The 19793-nt window shown below is 35.4% G+C and overlaps 1 protein-coding gene across 1 annotated transcript; it reads left to right on the top strand.

Moving 5' to 3' along the window:
- Positions 1 to 2491: 2491 nt before the first annotated feature.
- Positions 2492 to 8867, top strand: LOC131623337 (disease resistance protein RUN1-like). The gene is made up of 6 exons (XM_058894343.1): positions 2492 to 2688; positions 3536 to 3868; positions 3980 to 5075; positions 5187 to 5480; positions 5641 to 7172; positions 7279 to 8867. Exons 1-6 carry the CDS (start codon positions 2534 to 2536, stop codon positions 7367 to 7369), a joined length of 3501 nt encoding a protein of 1166 aa, XP_058750326.1. The 5' UTR covers positions 2492 to 2533; the 3' UTR covers positions 7370 to 8867.
- Positions 8868 to 19793: the final 10926 nt, after the last annotated feature.

Here is a 19793-nt window from a genome sequence, read left to right as displayed (position 1 = left end):
AATTCAGCGCAAGAAGCACTGACTCAGAAGGTTCAAGTATGCAACATCAGAACATGCTCTAGCAAGACATCATAAGATGGTCAAGCAGAATCAGAACATGGTCTATTGAAACATCAGAAGAACTTGAGATCAGAAGTAGAAGCACTGAAGTTCTTGTGGTATCACGCTCAGAAGCTCTTCAAGGTCAGAAGACAAGAAGATGCTCTGCACCAAGCTGTTTGACTCTGATAAATTCAAACGTTGTATCTACAAAGATCAGATCAGAAGCAAGTACAAGATGGCATGCTACGCTGACTGACAAAAGGAACGTTAGAAGCTATTAAAGGCAAAGTCAATTAAAGCAGGAAAAGCAAGACTCGAGGTAGTTGACAAAAGAGTGAAACATTAAATGCAACGCTGTACGGATCACGCAACGCATTAAATGCTCACAACGGTCATCTTCTTAAAACGCCTATAAATAGTGAAGTCCTGATCAGAAGCAAGGTTACCAATTCACGAACAACTTTTCAATCTTGCTGAAACTCTGCTGAATTCAAAAGCTATCAAACTTCATCTTCAACCTCACTTCATTGTAATATCTTAGTGAGATTTAAGCTTAGAACTTAAGAGATATATCACAATTGTGATTACAGCTTATTAAGAAGCATTGTAAAACTCTTGTAAGAATTTGTTTACATTCATTTGTAAAGTACTAGAGAAGATCAAGTTGTGATCGGATTCTCTAGAAGTCTTAGAAGGTATCTAAGCATTGATTTCCTAGAGAGATCAGGTTGTGATCAGAATACTCTAGAAGACTTAGAGGGTATCTAAGTGGAAAACCATTGTAATCAAGATTGATTAGTGGATTAAATCCTTAGGTGAGGTAAATCACTCTAAGGGGTGGACTGGAGTAGTTTCGTTAACAACGAACCAGGATAAAAATAACTGTGTTATTTTTTTTAATCTTATAAGTTTTTAAAGTCACACTTATTCAAACCCCCCCTTTCTAAGTGTTTTTTTATCCTTCACTTAATACTTGATTTGAATGAAAAATGAAAGTTTTTGGGTTTTGAGGTTTTGTTCTTTGAAGGAAAATGAGAATGAGAGAGAGGAAGTCTTAAAATTCACGTGAATTAAAATGTGTCAATGCAAGTAGTCTTTGAACATAATGAACACAAAACAGGTTTAATTCATAAAGGTAAATGACCAGAATGTATGGTATTTTTGAAAGTAAAATACCTTGAAATTTATAGAAGTGTATGATATGTGTATAGTGGAGATGATAAATCGCATGAACAAAAGATTATCGTACTTGTATTATGATTCATTTTCCTCGTTGAGCATTTTCATCTGACATCATCCTGAGTTCTAATTGGGTCTAAGGGTGATCAAAATCGGAGGATTTAACTTACCACTTGAGAGTTCATCGTGGCAACCCCAACTAGAAGGGAAAGATCATAATAACCTCAATCAAAGTTTCTACTATCATTTTCAAAATTCACTCACACGAAACCTTAAGGTAATAAGTATGTTGGTTCTCTCATTTATAAAGTGTTCATTCTTCCATTTTCTAACAAATATGGGACTTTTTCCTAGGTGTTCGCGGTGCGGTTTGGGCAGTTTTGGTTCGTTTGACTTTTTGAAAAAAATCGAATCAAACCAAACCAAACCAACGCGGTTTGGTTCGGTTCGGTTGGTTTGGTTTTTTATAAATATTTTATTGAGCCATACATACAAGAACCGCAAAGGGATAGGAGTCGACAACGTGTTCAACGAACTGACGGTCATTACGATGACAGTAGACATTAGAATATTTGTAAGAGGAATGCTATAGTTACACCATATTGTAACACCTATCCCTTTTACACCGTAATTATATACAATATTTTGCTTTTGATTCAATTTCCAATGCACAAAAAATAATAAAATAAAGTAAAAAGTTATATTATATACGGTGTAATGTCAAATTGGAGTGTAACGCTAGCCTTCCTTTATTTGTAATATTTTTTTTAAAAAAGTCGTAATGTACCTTTTATGATAAATATATATTTTCATATTTATAATTATTTATTAAATATTTAATATAAATAACATAATTAAAAAAAATTAAAAATAGAATTGGGCACAGGCGTCACCTCACATAGCAACCTATTTTAGACTTGCACATTAGCGTCATGGGAGATGGCGTATTGGTAAAAAATTCTACACATTAGCGTCATGGAGTGGCTCCTATATAGGGCACCCCCACACCTGGTCACCCAGATATATATTTTCAAAACTTGGTTTTTCTTTTAGTTTTTTTTTAAAGTTGGTTATTTAAAAAAAAAATCTAAAGATGATTCTAGTATAACACCAAAAAAAAAGTAAACGCCGTGTTCCACTTTTCTATCATTCTCCGTCGCGTAGTGAAGTGGTGACGACTATCAGAGAGAAAACCATTGAAAAAAGAAAAAAAAAGGGTTGAAGGAACCGTGTAAATTACAGAGATAAAAAAAATGCATCAACGCGCCTTACAATACTTTATATTTCTGTAAATTAGAACACATACATAGCTATGGCTTCTTCTTCTTCTCGCGCCACTGCTAAGGCACCTTTGAAAAAATACGATGTTTTCATCAGCTTTAGAGGCGACGATACTCGTGCTGCCTTCACTAGCCATCTTCATGCTTCTCTGTGCCGAAGCTATTTGGAGACTTACATAGACTACATGTTGTTTTTCGGTTTAATAAAATAATGCCAGAGAGGAAATTATCGGCTGAGTCGCGGATCGGTACGCTTTCTTTAAGACGTTTCGCGGTACTGCCAGATTTATGCAAAGCAGCTCGTAAATACCCACGACGCCTCCAGGATAAAACAGCTCGTTTCAATACGATTCACACTTGCACGTGTGATGAATCGTTCTAAATGATACACCTTTCTGATGGTTAAAAAACCAGTCTCAGTATCTGGATTAATTCCAGTCGAAAAAAGAAAAGACCAATTTGAGATGAAGCAGAGTAAGAGAGAGAGGAGAGAATTCGGAATTGAACTCTGGAGTGCAGAATAAGTGACTGAGGGAAGAGTATTTATAGGCAAAAGGATCCACCCGAATGGACCAAATCGTGGGCGAAAATAGTGGGAGAGTTGAACCGGCCCAGTCAAAGTAACCGTTATTCACTTGGTCAGACTTGGAGGACAAGTAAACCTAGTCAAAATCTAGGTTAAGACTTGGTCTAAGGACACGTCACCAATTCTTATTTAATAGTATTTAATTTTTACCGAATTAATTAATTATTCAATGATAATTAATTTCCATTAATTCGGGTTCCAAAAAATTAATTCATGTAGACCGGACCGGACCGGACGGCGGCGCGCGTGTCTTCTTGGCATATTGGTGTGTTGGAATATATATACACTACTAATATTTGTGTTCCCTCCAATGTGGGACTTAAATGAACCTTTTCAAATTCATCTCCATATTAGCTCTTACTTGTGTTCATTTATTGCTCATTTAATGTCAATAAACCTTTCCAACTCTTCCTCCAAGTTATCATCATTCCAAGTTCCAACACTACAGAATCCAAAAAGGAAACGACGTTTGGGAAGAACTTGTGAAAGCAATCAAACAGTCCACTCTCTTTCTCGTGGTGTTCTCACATGAATATGCGTCTTCAACATGGTGTTTGAATGAACTTGTTGAAATTATGGAGTGCCATAAAAATAAACAGAACAACGTTGTTGTTATTCCCGTGTTCTACAAAATTGATCCTTCGCAAGTTCGGAAGCAGACTGAGAATTACGCCACTGCATTTGCGAAACACAAGAAGCAACACAAAGACAAGATTCAAAAGTGGAAGGATGTTCTTTCTCAAGCTGCAAATTTATCTGGTTTTCATTCTACAGCATACAGGTATCTTCTCAATTCATCTATTTCCTGCATTTGTGAATGCATGAGTACTGTGTTGTAATTAGTCTTGCATAATATTTTGATTTTAAGATTCGGATGATGATAATATGTTAGGAATGAAGCTCACTTGATTGAAGAAATTACAAGATCTGTTTTAGGAAAACTAGATCACAAGTACCAAAATGAGCTTGCAAGTGATTTCATACTCAATCAAAACTATTGGAGCATTGAATCTTTATTCAAAATTGATTCGGCAGGAGTTCATGTCATTGGACTTTGGGGCATGGGGGGCATAGGCAAGACAACCCTTGCCGAAGCTATTTTTCACAAGTTCTCTTTTCAATATGAAGGCAGATTCTTCTTCAAAAATGTGACGGAAGAATCAGAAAGGCATGGAATCAATTACACATTCAATATACTTCTTTCAAAGTTACTAATGGAAGATCTTCATATTGGCTCTCCCAAAGTAATGCCACCCGCAGTCATGAGAAGACTCAAACGCATGAAAGCTTACATTGTATTAGATGATGTTCGTACCTTAGAACTTCTACAGAGCTTGATTGGAGTTGGGCATGGTTGGCTAGGAGCTGGCAGCACAGTCATTGTGACGACTAGGGATAAGCATGTGCTGGAAAGTGGAGGAATTGACAAAATTCATCAAGTTAAGCAGATGAACTCCCAAAACTCCCTCCAGCTTTTCAGCTTGAATGCTTTTGAAAAAGTTTTTCCTGAGGAAAGATACTTCGATCTCTCAAAAAGGGCAATTGATTATGCCAATGGCAACCCTTTAGCTCTGAAAGTTTTAGGATCATCTCTTCGTTCTAAAAGTGAAATAGAATGGGAGTGTGCACTAGCTAAACTCAGAGAATATCCCAACAAAGAAATTGATTTGATTTTGAGACGGAGTTATGATGAATTGGATGATACAGAGAAAAACATATTTTTGGACATTGCATTTGGTTTCAAAGGACATAAAAGGGATATGATAACAAGAATATTAAATAAATATGGTTTCTATGCAGAAATAGGGATAAGAAATCTTTTAGACAGGGCTCTTATAAGAGTTGACTTCGAAAATTGCATACAGATGCATGACTTGATACAAAAAATGGGCAAACAAGTTGTTCGTGAAGAATCTCCGAAGAATCCCGGACAACGCAGTAGATTGTGTGATCCTAAAGAAGTTTGTGATGTATTGAAAAATGATAGAGTAAGAAAATTATACCCTGACTTCTCTTCCTAAATACATGTTTTTTATACGAAAAACTGCAATTTACTACAAAAAAAATACTAACATTATATTTATTTTTTGTTTCTTGAGGGAACTGAGATGGTTGAAGCTATATTTTTAGATGCTCCAGAATGTACACATGTAAATTTAAGCCCCAAAGCATTTGCAAAGATGCCAAAACTAAGACTTCTTGCTATTCGAGACCACAAGGGAGTTAAATCTATAAGACTTCCAAGTGGCCTTGACTTATTGCCAGAAAATCTGAGATATTTTCAATGGGATGGCTATCCATGGAAATCTCTGCCACCAAGCTTTTGTCCGGAAATGCTTGTGAAGTTTTCCTTGGGAGGCAGCCATTTAGAAAAACTTTGGAATGGAGTACTGGTATGCACAGTCCATGCATCTATTATTATTACTTATTTTTCTGTTTTGGCAAGAGTTTAAGTATTTTTTTAATGAAAAAAGAAACCAAAAACTGAAATCAGAAATCTTTGTAATTTAAGAAAATGTACTAATTTGTTTGACCAACTGCAAATTGTTACAGAATTTGCCAAATTTAGAAATACTTGACCTCAGTGACTCCCAAAAGCTGATAGAGTGTCCAAATGTATCTGGTTCTCCAAATCTAAAAGAAGTAATGCTTACTAGGTGTGCAAGCTTGCCTGAATTGGATTCATCAATTTTCCTTCTCCAAAAGCTTGAAATTTTATTGATGAAAGACTGCAGGTCGCTTAAGACTCTTTCGAGTAACACATGTTCACCAGCTCTAATTTACTTGGATGCCATGTGTTGCAACAATCTGCAAGAGTTCTCAGTCGCATTTGCTTCCGTAGATAGTTTGAGTTTGTCTTTACCAAAGTTTGGCGTGAATGAACTCCCATCCTCACTATTGCATTTAAAAAATATTGAATGGTTTACTAGTCCTATCAGTAATAGTCTTGTGGATCTTCCTGAAAACTTTGCCATTAATATTTGTCTTTCGAGTGAGAGTGATGATGAACATGACGTTTCCATCACTTTACGTAAAGTACTTTCTAGCCCTGTCTTTCTGAGTGTAAAACAGTTAATCATTCAACACGTTTCTATCTTGTTTAAAATACCAGACAATATCTCCTTACTATCATCATTAGTGTTTTTATCGCTAATTAGTATTGAAATTAGAAGCTTGCCTGAAAGCATTAAGTATCTTCCTCGACTCAAATATCTTGAAGTTATCCATTGTGAAATGCTTCAATCTATCCCTGCACTTTCACAGTTCATTCCATATTTCTTTGTCGGGGAATGTGGATCTCTTGAAGAAGTATCAAGTTCAACGAATGAACCATCTCATAAACCTTACCATGGCTTTATGTTCCTTAACTGCACAAAGTTGGATTTTCATTCATATCAAACAGTTCTGAACGACGCCATTGCTGGGATTGAACTTGGAGCAAGACTAAGTTCAGAAAATGGAGATACATCTTTATGTCATGATAATGATATTATTAAGTACTTCTTACCTGCCATGTCTGGCATGGAAAATTGGTCCCCTTACCCTTCTACACAAGCTTCTGTCACTCTAGAGCTTCCTTCCAATTTGTTGGGTTTTGCCTACTACATGGTTCTTTCTCAAGGCAATGTGGGAAATGTTGTAGATTTTATATGTGAGTGCTGCTTGGACAACAGTTCAGGTGAAAGGATCTATATAACAAGTTTCCAAAGAGCCTGCGTCTCCAGTATTGTCTTTTCTGATATCGATTCTACAATGTACATGTGGTCGGATCATTTGGTTTTATGGTATGATTCAGCAAGTTGCAAGAAGATAATGGAAGCAGTTGAAGAAATAAAAGCCAGTATTGATGTGAACAACACCAGTTACAATCCAAAGCTTACATTTAGATTCTTCATTGAAGAAAGCCGATATAATGAAGTGACTATAGTCGAGTGTGGTTTTCACTGGATATATCCCTTTGAAGACAGTGCAGCTCCAAATAGAAATGATGATCTAGAATATACAGTTCCTCCAACAAACAAGTTAGAGCAAAGTGTTGTTGGAACTCTTTCCAGCTTAGAAGTGTTTGAAAGTGAAGACTTGAGGTACATAATCTTCGTAGGACTCACTCTACCGATATACCATGGAAACTTAATTTAATTTAGACACTTTTGCAATTTCTGTTGCTGTAATAACTCTGTGTATGAACAGCTATTCACTCGAACGACTCTTGGATACGATGGAGAGCAGCTGGAGTGGAGAGAAGAAAACTTCAAGTGATTTAAAGAGGCACAACAAATAGTTGACAGAGACAAACTGAATGTTGAATTAAAGAGCATGTGGTGTTGGTACACATTGTTTTTAATCTTGTATTAATTGTACTATGAACATAGATCTAGTAGATTAATGATAATCATATTTGCATTAGTGGTCATTTTTTCTACACACAGATTACTCAAATAGGTTCCATGAGGCATGTTAGATTGTTGTCATTATTTTTTAATACTGGAATAAAAATCTATAAACGATATAAACAAATAGAATGTTTAGTGTTAAATCTTGACCAAACTAAAAAAAGTAAACTTCAATGTATTCAATGCATATGCAAATGGGTTTAAGGATGAAACATTCATATGCTTAAAATTCTGACAACTCCGTGATTTATCTTGCCACCTCCAAATTTAATCTGATGCCCCAAAAATGTTATATTATTACTACCATATTAACTTTGTGAAATATGTTCTGATAAAAGATGTGGCTCAGGCAATACCTAGTTACATTATGAGTTGTTACAAGCTTCCGGAGGCTATTTGTCATGAGATTGAAGCAATGCTTGCAAAATTCTGGTGGGGTTCAAAGAATGGAGAAAGAAAAGTGCATTGGATGAGTTGGGACAAGATGGCAAAGGCAAAGAGGGCGGGGGCGGGGATTCCATGGTATAAGTGAATTCAACTCAAGCCTTCTTAGAAAACACTACTGGAGACTCTTGTCTAATGAAGACTCGCTTGTAGGGAAAGTGCTAAAGGGGAGATGCTTTCCGAATCTGCAGAACACTTGTTTCGGGAATGTGAGTTTGCAAAGCAAACTTTTTTCTCCTCCATCTTGTCTTACCGTTTGCCTTCGGGTTTAGCTACGGATGATTGGTTGCTGAGTATTATGTGTTGTGGTGATAGTTTTAGTTTTCAGCTCATCTGCTCTATGCTCCACAAAATTTGACTTTCTCGAAATGAGCTTTTGCATAAGAAAAAGCAGGCTTGGGCAGTGAAGATTATTGTGGCTGCACTGCAGTGTGTCTTAGAGTTTAACAGGGGTGTGCCTTCCAAAGGTTACTTAGTGCTGGACGCTGATTAGGAGGATAGAAGCCAAAATGATATGCAGATTGATATGGGAGTCTTTGAGGACGGAGTTGCAGCCGATGGTTATGTCATTAAAAACCAGTACAATGTCATTTCCTTGGCAGCATGCAGCAGAGAGTTTGTTTCAGTCGAGCCGGTTGTGGCAGAGGTTTTGGCTGTTAGGTGGGGCCTTACGCTGGCTAAGAATTTGAAGATGGATAGGTTCGTGGTTCAGACGGATGCTCTAGTGGTGGTAGACTGTATTAACGCGATTAAGGACTATGCTGTTATTGAACCAGTGGCCTCGGACTGTAGAGATTTGTTAGTTTTTAATTTGTCGTTTGTTGTTTTCATTAATATAAGTTGTAATATTGATACCCATAATTTAGTTAAGTTGGGTAAACTCTACCGGTCTAGGAAAAATTTACTTCCTACCCTTACAATTAGACCTGTACCCCTACACGAAAAAAATTTGGACCGAAATACCATCTTATAAATAATATATATTTTCATTTTTTTTTCATTTTTTCCTCATATTTTCAAAAAAAATTGAAACACCCAAAAATATATAAACCGGAACACTTTTTCAAAGTTTTCCAGTTAAAAAATTCACACCGGAACACTTAGAAAAAGAGTTCCGGTAACTTAAAAGTGAGATTTAAATATGCATACCGAAACACTTATTAAAACTGCTCCGGAGGTTTAATTTCTTTAAAATTTCTAAACTTTACGCAACGGTTTTAAACCGTTGCCAAAATGTATTGGCCAACAGAATAAAACCATTGCCTGTGCTGATTGTTGCTTCAAACCACACTTTAGGCAACGCTTCTTTAATTTGTCATTCCTTTTAGGCAACACTTTAAAACCGTTGCGTAAAGTCTAGAATTTTATAAAAAAATAAACCACTGGAACACTTTAAATAAGTGTTCCGGTATGCAAATTTAAACAACTGAAAAATACCATAACTCTTTTTCTAAGTGTTTCGGTGTGGTTTTTTAAACCGGAAGACTTTGAAAAAGTGTTCCGTTTTATATATTTTTGGGGGTTTCGAAATTTTTTCTGAAATGTGAGGAAAAAATGAATTTTTTTTAAAATATGTACTATTTATAGGAGGGTATTTCGGTCCAAATTCTTTTCATGTAGGGGTATAAGTATAATTATAGAGGTACAAAGTAAAATTTTCCGGGTCTAAAACCTGGATCGGGGGCTTTCCTGCTGTGGACCCCTTTGCGTCTGTTTCAAGCCCTTTTTTTAATGAAATTTCTTTCACATAAAAAAACTGTGAAATATACAAATTTATTTTATTATTCTATTTTAAGATTTCAAGTATTTTGATAAGTTCTCATTCATATATGAACTTTCATTCCAAGTGCGAAACTTATCACTAGTTAGTATCCAATTTTATTGATTTTCTTTGTGTTTTTACCATATTTTTTCGAAGAAAAAAAAATTTATCGATTTTTTATAGAAATTTCTGGTTAAACCTCATGTTTCTCATGTATTTTTATTGGATATTTTGAAAATTTATGTAAAATTGCATACTTCTGCTGAATATTTTGAAATATTCGATAAAAGCGAATGCTTTTTATCGGATACTTTGAAAAAAACCGGTGAAAATGCATGGTTGGGATCACACCTGACTTAATAAATAGACTTCTTAAGTTAATTAGTGAATACAACCGACTTAAGAAATTGAATATGAATTATATTTTACTTTTTAATCTTTCTTAAGTCAGTGTAAAATGCACCTGGCCTAACTAAATTACTAATACTTACAGAATTATCACTGCGTCGCTTCTTAAGTCAGGTGAACTAACTTAACTACCTCTGCTAAAAAGGTATTTTACACTAGTGAGACTAGTAAAATGCAAATATTTATACCGATGATTTTGAAAAAAATCGACAGTGAACAAATATTGTTAGGTTAGTCAAAAATTTCAAAAAATCCAAGATAACCATGAAATTTTTTGGATTTTAAAAAAATCCTCTAGTTTAAATAACATCATTTTTGTATTTATAATGAGGACTAGAGGACCAAACAACATGATTGCTTCTAGGCAACGTGATAGAGCTGCAACTGCTGCATCGAGGGCTCGTGTGATGGTAGATAACATTGAGGACTCGCACCACTCAGTATCCAATGTAAAGGATCTAGACCTGCTGTCAGATGGACCAGAGATCCTGATGATGAGCCAGTTGTGGAGGATGTCTAGGCAGTAGTTATGGATAACATGAAGATGGTGGCTGAGACAGCGGTGCCCCATCATTCTGAGAAGGATGCACCGACTAATACAGAGGTAACTCCTCAGTGGGATACTGGGGCGCCTACTATAATTGATATGTAGGCTACTCCTCTGACTAATACACATGTTACTGCTCCGACTTTGACAGAATCGTCTGTACACGCAGATGGAGGGTTTCTTGGATGGGTCGATGACCATTTCGTGTTCATTGAATATGTCGATCATATGGCATTCAAATTATGGCAGGGAGATGTGTGTATATGTTATGTTGAACTTCACCTTATTTGTTATTGATACGTTGAAAATAACTTATGCTTTTTACTTTGTTTGTTACAGGACCGACTGGCGCAGAAGCTTCCCTCCCACGGGGGAAGCTTAGGAAGTTCATAGATACCCCGATGCCACAAGAGGTCAAGGCGATTGTAGATGATGGTAGTCTTCTTTCATTGGTGTACTTTTCATTGACAATGCTCGACACTAAGCAATTGACAGCATTTGTTGAGTGATGGAATAAGAAGACATATTTCGTTTGGTGAGATGAAGATTACCTTGGATGATGTCTCCTCTCTATTCCATATTCCCCTTGGCAGGTAGTTTCTTCACCACTCCTCTCATTATCCAACAACTAGCATGTATTACTGCTATGCAGGACTTGGGAGCTACTAAAGAGCATGTGATAAAGGAGGAGTGCTCACTTATGCTTATCTTATCTCCAGAATAGGTATGGAAATCTAGTGCATCAGTTTATGTATGAGGAATTCGCTAGGGTATACATGTTACATCTTGTAGGATGTATTATTTTAGCGGATAAGTCCCATGTATATATTGATGCAATGGTTTGTTGATAACGTTATCAGTTGTGCTTATGCATTAGAGATCGTGCAGTGGAGGTTCGGTTCTCTATGCAGTGTGTGGATGGGTACTTTGAGTGACAAATTATTGTATCATTGTTATGATTCGAAGAGAAGCAGGAGATATGACTTTGCAAGGTCATTATGAGTTCTTTTTATAAATAATATTTTACCATATCGAAGTGGAGTCCAAACTAATGCCTTCAAAGTCGAAGAAATAAAATACTTAGAATATTTCAGGATATTTGGAAAAACACGCTTCGACAGTCACGTTGGTTGCGCTTTAGAGCTTCAAGCGGGAAGTTTTGAAATTCAAACTAATTCATTTAGGCCAGAAGTACGCGTGGAAGTCTTAAAGAATTGAAGCACATGCAAGCATTAAACGTGGCGTATTTCTGTAGAAAGACTGTTAGGGTCGAATTAGTATAAATAGGAGTCTTAATGTTAGGATTTGGGGTGTTCACTTTGTACAAAAATCACTCAAATACACTCAAAGTATCACCGTAGAGAAAAGAGTTTTGCAGAGAATGTACGTATAAGAAACACCATCATTATCTTTCAAAGTTATTTTTACTTTATCAATACAAGTCCTTTATGCACCTTTTGATTTCCTTTACTTTTCCTGTCGAAGTCTTTAGTTTCCAGAATTATTTTATATATCTCGCACTTTCCTTTAAACCTTCAATTTGAACCTTTATTTTAATCATTTAGGGATTTACAGTTGAAGTTACTTTTATTCGCATTTTTAAATAGTCATAACATTTAGAGAAACTTTCAACATCTTTGTCAAGCAAAATAGAATTATAACATGAATTCAACCATAAGTATAATAAAACTTAGACACATGTACTAGGAACAATCTAGTCGATCCTGCAAGTTACCAAAATATTCAATTTAGAGGACTAGCGGCTGTTTTACCAGAAATCACTGTAAACAATCACGCCCTCACATCATCCCAAATGTTGAGCATGGAGATGATGTTGAACCTTCTCATGTTGGGGAATTTTGATGACGTGTCGCTGCCTGCACCGCCTCTATATAGTGTGGATTACCAGCAGTGCCTGCAGATGATAACATTCATTATGGATAGCTGATAAGTGCCAAAATGTTGTTATTTTGAGTATATAATTGTGGCACTTATCGATTCTATTCATTCCGATTTTGTAATAAAATCCCCACTTTTGTGTATATATTCGCATTATTTAGTTTTCATATATTTTATATACCGTTTAATAGTTTTTCCTTTGTTTTTATAGGTATTCATGCTTATTGGGGCCTCGAGGAATAAAGTGTCGAAGGCACGGCTCCGATTGCGCGATTTTGGATCAAATAAGCAATTTTTGTGCAGAGAGCGCCGCTGAGCGGCGTCTAAGCGCGCTTTCCAGGGGCGAACCAAATTTCCTTGGCCGCTAAGCGGTGGGTCTGGCCGCTAAGCGGAGGCCTGTTTACTGTTGTAGATATTTTGTGAATACGTGTAGGCCGCTAAGCGAGATTTGGCCGCTAAGCGGCCGTAGCAGAAATTGTCTTTATATTCTTTCATTTGAACCATTTTAGGGTGATGGTTTTGGGAAAGTTTTAGTTCCAACTCCATCATTTTCATTCTTAGAGTAGGATTAGCTTAGAAAACAACACTGGGTCATGCACTTGGAAGATCGGAGGTGGATTTCTCATCAACCGGAGCTGACAACCCGCGAGATGTTTGGTTTATCTTCTCTATTCTTTGTGTGTTTCTTTGTGTTGGGTTTGTTTGTATATTTACTTGAATCTTATGTATATTTACCGATTTACCGATTATAAAGTTATATTTAACTTGCTTTACGAATCTGTGTTGATATTGTTCTGGATTTTTGCTCTGTGCTGGAGATTTGAGTTGCTTTAGAGATAAACTTCTTGAATCCTTATCTAGGATGATATTCTGTTGGTTCTGAACTCTAGAGATAGATTTAGAGCTAGCATTCACCGATGGTATCTGTTCTTAATGCTTTCGTGTTTGAGCGGCGCGCGAGAGATCGCCGACGCGAGAATACGGATGTTCTCGTGACTTCGCGTTAGAGATAACCTTAGTTGTGAGATGATCTCGTTTGTGCTCCAGAGATGGACGCTTATGTGAGAGATACGTGATGACATAGACGAGTATCGTAGGTTGAGTATAACGGGTTGGTAAGTGTATGTTTGTGAAGAGTGAATATATTTACATTCCTGATAAGTTATTTCTCTTCTAAGAATGTGTTTGTTTATTCTTTCCTGTCTATATCTTTGTTTACTTTTTGTTCATTCAAACCCGAGCTCGAAACCGTAGAAACTGTTGAATGGCATCTCCATCTCTGTGGACGATAATTCCCGGATCAATATTTCCAAATCTTTTCTTTTGTTGCTTGCCCTATACTGCATTCAACAAAACGCCGTCGTTGTCGGGGATGGTTTGATTGCATCGCAATAGTTTCCATGGTCTTGAGCTTTGTATATATCGTATATATTGTATATGCTTACTTGTATAATCTCACTTGCATATATACTTACTTGTACATGTTTACTTGTTTATATTCACCAACTTTTCTCTTTTTGTATAATAATACATGTATATGTTCATACTTGTATATATGTGTTTGTTTGTGTACATATTTTTATACTTGTGTTTTCTTTATGTTTGTGAAATTGTTATATATTTGTACTGTAACGTTTGTTGAGTGGTTGGTTAGGACACTTTCTTTAGGCTTGTGCGGTGAGACATCACCATGGCATGACAAGAGGAAGCTACTTTCCAAACACCGAAACAATAAAGGCGTCGAGCTAACGACGTAAAACAAGCGCTTGTTGGGAGGCACCCCAACGGTTGTAAATGTTGTTTATATTTATATTTATGAGGTATTTAGGTGAAGTGGAGGAAAATTGGAACAGCTATTTCTGTTCTGATTTTTCTGGTTTTTTCTGTCATCGCTAAGCGAGCCTAGCTCCGCTAAGCGATGACAGCAAAATTTTGTTTTTCTGCTCTGTACCAGTGGGGTTCCCATTCCACTTGGTTCACTCATTTTTCCCACTTTCACCAAGGCTATTTAGTAGTAGATACTAGTTTTATTTTTCTAATTCTTTTATTGGTTGTTTGTACTTGAATTTTGTCGGTAATTCGAAGATTTTTGAGGTGATTTTCCAAAGCTTGAGTGTTTCAACTTGCGGATGTATGGTAGGATATTATTTTTGAAGTTGTATCATTCAAGGTATTCATTTATCACTTTCTATAGCATAACATGTTTAGGAAACTTTTCATTTGTACAATTACCATACCATTCATTCTTTTGCATTACTTGCTTATTGATTGAATCACTTTAGTTCCCAAACCATAAATGTGAGGAAGCTTTCCATTGTTTACATATGCTGGATGCCACAATCTTTGTTTTAACTGGATTTTATTATGCTTAATCTTTTGTTTATGTTGATTTTATGAAAGCATGAAAAGGATCAAGGCATTTTGTTTCATTTTGAGCACAACCACCAAAACCAAATAGTCAATTCACCTTGTGAGTGTGTGATCATTTGTTAACCCTTTGAGCCTTTTTGTCAATATCCATGTTGTTTTTGCTAAATGCTTATCTTTGAGTGTTTAGTTCTCATTTTTGCATGGATGATTGATTCTTTGTTTTCTTGAACCCTCAACCATGATTTTTGGTATGAATTTTTACCTTGCCTTAGAAAGTAGGGAGTATTCATATGATGGTGTGGTTGAATTCAAGTTGGGGAGAAGAATGATTATGTACTTATTTGGTTGTTGCTATGAGGTTGAAAAGAAAAAAAAAGTGAAAAAGAAAAAAATGTGAAAAAAAAAAGAAAGAAAAAAAAATGAAAAAGTTTTGAAAAAGAAAAAGAAAAGAGAAGTGAATAATTATGCTAATAAGTATTGTGATTGGTTTGAGAAACTTGTGGTTAAGGAGTAAGTTTAATCGAGATTTTGTTGTTTGAATCTTTGGTGGATTGATCACTCCCTTAGGTTTAGGCAAGTTTTTGTTTCGATTAGCCTTAGGACTTATCCCTTGTTTGTTAACCAAGCCACAGTACAACCTTGAAAAGTCCTTGTGATTCTTGCTTTTATATCTTCAATGTGATTTTTGGATGAATGCATAATTTAATCTTTTGTTTGCAAGATTGTTGGATGAGTGTTAAAAGTCCTTCACCTTTGTGTGTTCTTCATCCATTGATGAATTTTTGCTAGGTGTGATTCATGAGATAGCATGTATTGTGTTAGAATGTGTTGTATGCTTTTTGTGCTTAGGATTCGTTTCATTTACATGTTATCGTTGTAGGATAGCGGTAAGTATTTACTTTGTTTATACGTTTTTGTATTGAGCCATACATTTGTTTTTGGTTTTTCAAAACTTGTTGATTCACAATTCTTTGGTTTATTACTTTTGATTCTTTGATTTATTTGACATTGTTTGAGGACAAACAAAGTTTTAAGTTGGGGAGAGTTTGATAAGTGCCAAAATGTTGTTATTTTGAGTATATAATTGTGGCACTTATCGATTCTATTCATTCCGATTTTGTAATAAAATCCCCACTTTTGTGTATATATTCGCATTATTTAGTTTTCATATATTTTATATACCGTTTAATAGTTTTTCCTTTGTTTTTATAGGTATTCATGCTTATTGGAGCCTCGAGGAATAAAGTGTCGAAGGCACGGCTCCGATTGCGCGATTTTGGATCAAATAAGCAATTTTTGTGCAGAGAGCGCCGCTGAGCGGCGTCTAAGCGCGCTTTCCAGGGGCGAACCAAATTTCCTTGGCCGCTAAGCGGTGGGTCTGGCCGCTAAGCGGAGGCCTGTTTACTGTTGTAGATATTTTGTGAATACGTGTAGGCCGCTAAGCGAGATTTGGCCGCTAAGCGGCCGTAGCAGAAATTGTCTTTATATTCTTTCATTTGAACCATTTTAGGGTGATGGTTTTGGGAAAGTTTTAGTTCCAACTCCATCATTTTCATTCTTAGAGTAGGATTAGCTTAGAAAACAACACTGGGTCATGCACTTGGAAGATCGGAGGTGGATTTCTCATCAACCGGAGCTGACAACCCGCGAGATGTTTGGTTTATCTTCTCTATTCTTTGTGTGTTTCTTTGTGTTGGGTTTGTTTGTATATTTACTTGAATCTTATGTATATTTACCGATTTACCGATTATAAAGTTATATTTAACTTGCTTTACGAATCTGTGTTGATATTGTTCTGGATTTTTGCTCTGTGCTGGAGATTTGAGTTGCTTTAGAGATAAACTTCTTGAATCCTTATCTAGGATGATATTCTGTTGGTTCTGAACTCTAGAGATAGATTTAGAGCTAGCATTCACCGATGGTATCTGTTCTTAATGCTTTCGTGTTTGAGCGGCGCGCGAGAGATCGCCGACGCGAGAATACGGATGTTCTCGTGACTTCGCGTTAGAGATAACCTTAGTTGTGAGATGATCTCGTTTGTGCTCCAGAGATGGACGCTTATGTGAGAGATACGTGATGACATAGACGAGTATCGTAGGTTGAGTATAACGGGTTGGTAAGTGTATGTTTGTGAAGAGTGAATATATTTACATTCCTGATAAGTTATTTCTCTTCTAAGAATGTGTTTGTTTATTCTTTCCTGTCTATATCTTTGTTTACTTTTTGTTCATTCAAACCCGAGCTCGAAACCGTAGAAACTGTTGAATGGCATCTCCATCTCTGTGGACGATAATTCCCGGATCAATATTTCCAAATCTTTTCTTTTGTTGCTTGCCCTATACTGCATTCAACAATAGCCCCATGGGTTTGATAAACCCAAGTGGTGAATTTTATAATTTGGCATCAAAAGTAGCACACTTAACCCGTGGAGGACCTATGTAGATATTATTCTGATTTTTGTATTATTTGTATATTATGTGTATTATTACCCGTACATTTGCACCAGAGAGTTTATTAGATAACATTTTGTCACTTTCATTATTGCTGAAAGAACATAACTCATCATTTCATAATAGAAAAATATGTAACGATAAACATAACTTCAGACAGATGATTACATAACTTTACAAAATAATAATAAATAAGAAGCCATAAACACTACTAGATGCTTATGGCTATTTCAACATGTTGATTACATCGTCGAAAGATCTAAAAATTATTGCATCAAACTTGATCAGTCCCTTTGTTAGCCTACGGTGATATGTTATCCGCATAACCTTCAAATCTTCATCACTCTCCAACTTAATACGATTGTATTTCACCCTTCTATTAGTATCAATACATGGTGCAAGAAATTTGATCTCACTCACCTTTCTATTCTCGATGTCGGGCAGCATATTATTAAATTTGGATCTCAAAAGAGAGAAACATGTGGTGTCCTCCGGGAGCCCAAAATTAATCATATGTTTGACACCATTGAAGTGTTGGATTTGGTTGAAAATATATATGTTGAAGAAGTCTCACATTGATTAGTTTTGTGAAGGAAGAGAGAATCCAAGACTATATATATAGGATTCAAGTTTTTCTTCACAAAATCCACCAATCAAAAGCTCTTTTAGCTTGTATTTAACTTTCTTTGTTCTCTTATGCTCTTGTATTAGAGTGTTGTGACATGTAGTTAAATATTTGTTTTGGAGGGTGTAGTTGTACTGGGGGCCTCGATTAGTTAAGGGCATACTATGTGTTGTAACAATTTTCACATAGTGTTATTCTCTAGTTATCTATTGACAACGACAGTGGTTTTCTCTCCGGTTTTGAAGTTTCCACGTTATGTTCTTGTGTTGTGATTGTGTTCCTCTTTTTCTTTGTTTGTTATTTTCCCAACATGAAGTACACACATGCCATAAACAAATAGTGAGGCATTTTATTATATTCTTTTTAACACACATGATCCCTATTTATAAAAATTTGAATTTATTCCGGACCACACACAATTATTAACGCAATCGCATACGTACAAAAATGTCGTCGAAATCTCAACCCTTGAAATTACACTACTGGATTTTTTACAAATTCGATAAATACATGAAGTTTTTAAAAAAGGTGATTTCACACACCGGATTTTTCAAGGATTTGCAAAAAAATCCGATACCACTTGATATTTTTTAAAAAATCAGTAAATTTTCTCACACATCGGTTTTTTTAAAAAAATTAATGTAAATACATACCGGAGTTTTTACATACACCACCGGAATTTTTTATTTGTATCAGAAATTTCATGTGTTCTACCTAGAGTTGTCAAATAAGCCCTATATTTGAAAGCCCCACTTATTTAGCCCCATCAAAACCCTAATATATTAAGCCCTTATTATTAGAGATTTATTTTAGGCCTTAAAATGTTAGGCCCTTTACATAATGCTTTCTTTTTTGGCCCCATTGAAAGGGCCCTATTTTATTCCAAAAACTGCACAAGATTACTCCATTGTTCTGTTTAGCAAAAAAAATTGTAATTATTTATTGCTTCCTATCTTACTCACGTTTCCAACCACCACCACCACCACCATGACTCTCAAATCATAATTTTACTCCTACTTTTTTTTTCTTTCTATTTAAATTGATAAAATTGAATTAAAATTTGTACTTGAATGATGTTAATTAGACCGGGACTGTACCACTTTTCTCTTCTATTATACATCTTAAATTTATTTTTTTTTGTAAATTTACTAATAAAAATTGAAAATTGTGTTATTATAAGTATAATTGAGTTTTGAGGGATTATGCATGTAAAGTTTTGTTCAACGATATGATTGTGTTAAAAATTGATTCAAATACCAATTGTTTTAATAAGAATTGTTTTCTCAAATTGTTTAGTTAAAACATCACGTAGGATAAAGTTGCTTTTTTTCTATGGTATAAAGTGATTTTCTTTGTATGCCTTTGTGAAGAGAATGGAAACAGTGATCATATCATTTAATAGATTCAGTGGAGAATTGAAAATAACAATTTAGAAAAATATGATATATCCACTACTTAATAAAATAGATGACAACAAATAGAAAAATATCTCTTAAAGTCACCACGAACCATTTGGATGGTGGTTCACTCTAGATGGCATCTAAAAAAACTATTAAAATTTAGTTTTATTTTTCGATTTTTTTTAATTTTATTTTTCATAATTATGATTTTTAATTTTATTTGGGCCTTATGGCCCCCTTTTAAATTTTAGGGCCTTCTAACTTTAGGCCCTATGTATTTGAGGGCTTACTATTGTTAAACTTTTTTAGGCCCTCTTAATATTGGGGCTGGGGCCCAAATTAATTGGCCCCTTAAATTGACACCTCTAGTTCTACGATTACAAATAAAATTCAGAAAACATACCAAA

This window comes from Vicia villosa, unplaced genomic scaffold, assembly GCF_029867415.1.
Source record: "Vicia villosa cultivar HV-30 ecotype Madison, WI unplaced genomic scaffold, Vvil1.0 ctg.000060F_1_1, whole genome shotgun sequence".
NCBI classification, from domain to species: Eukaryota; Viridiplantae; Streptophyta; class Magnoliopsida; order Fabales; family Fabaceae; genus Vicia; species Vicia villosa.
This window is presented reverse-complemented; position numbering and strand designations above follow the sequence as displayed.

Bases quoted from the DNA above. Each gene is read 5' to 3' on its own strand.
- LOC131623337 (XM_058894343.1), top strand. From the start codon at position 2,534: ATGGCTTCTTCTTCTTCTCGCGCCACTGCTAAGGCACCTTTGAAAAAA. The intron at 2,689-3,535 runs GTTGTTTTTCGG...CCAACACTACAG, and splicing joins GAGACTTACATAGACTACAT to AATCCAAAAAGGAAACGACG. The intron at 3,869-3,979 runs GTATCTTCTCAA...ATAATATGTTAG, and splicing joins TTTCATTCTACAGCATACAG to GAATGAAGCTCACTTGATTG.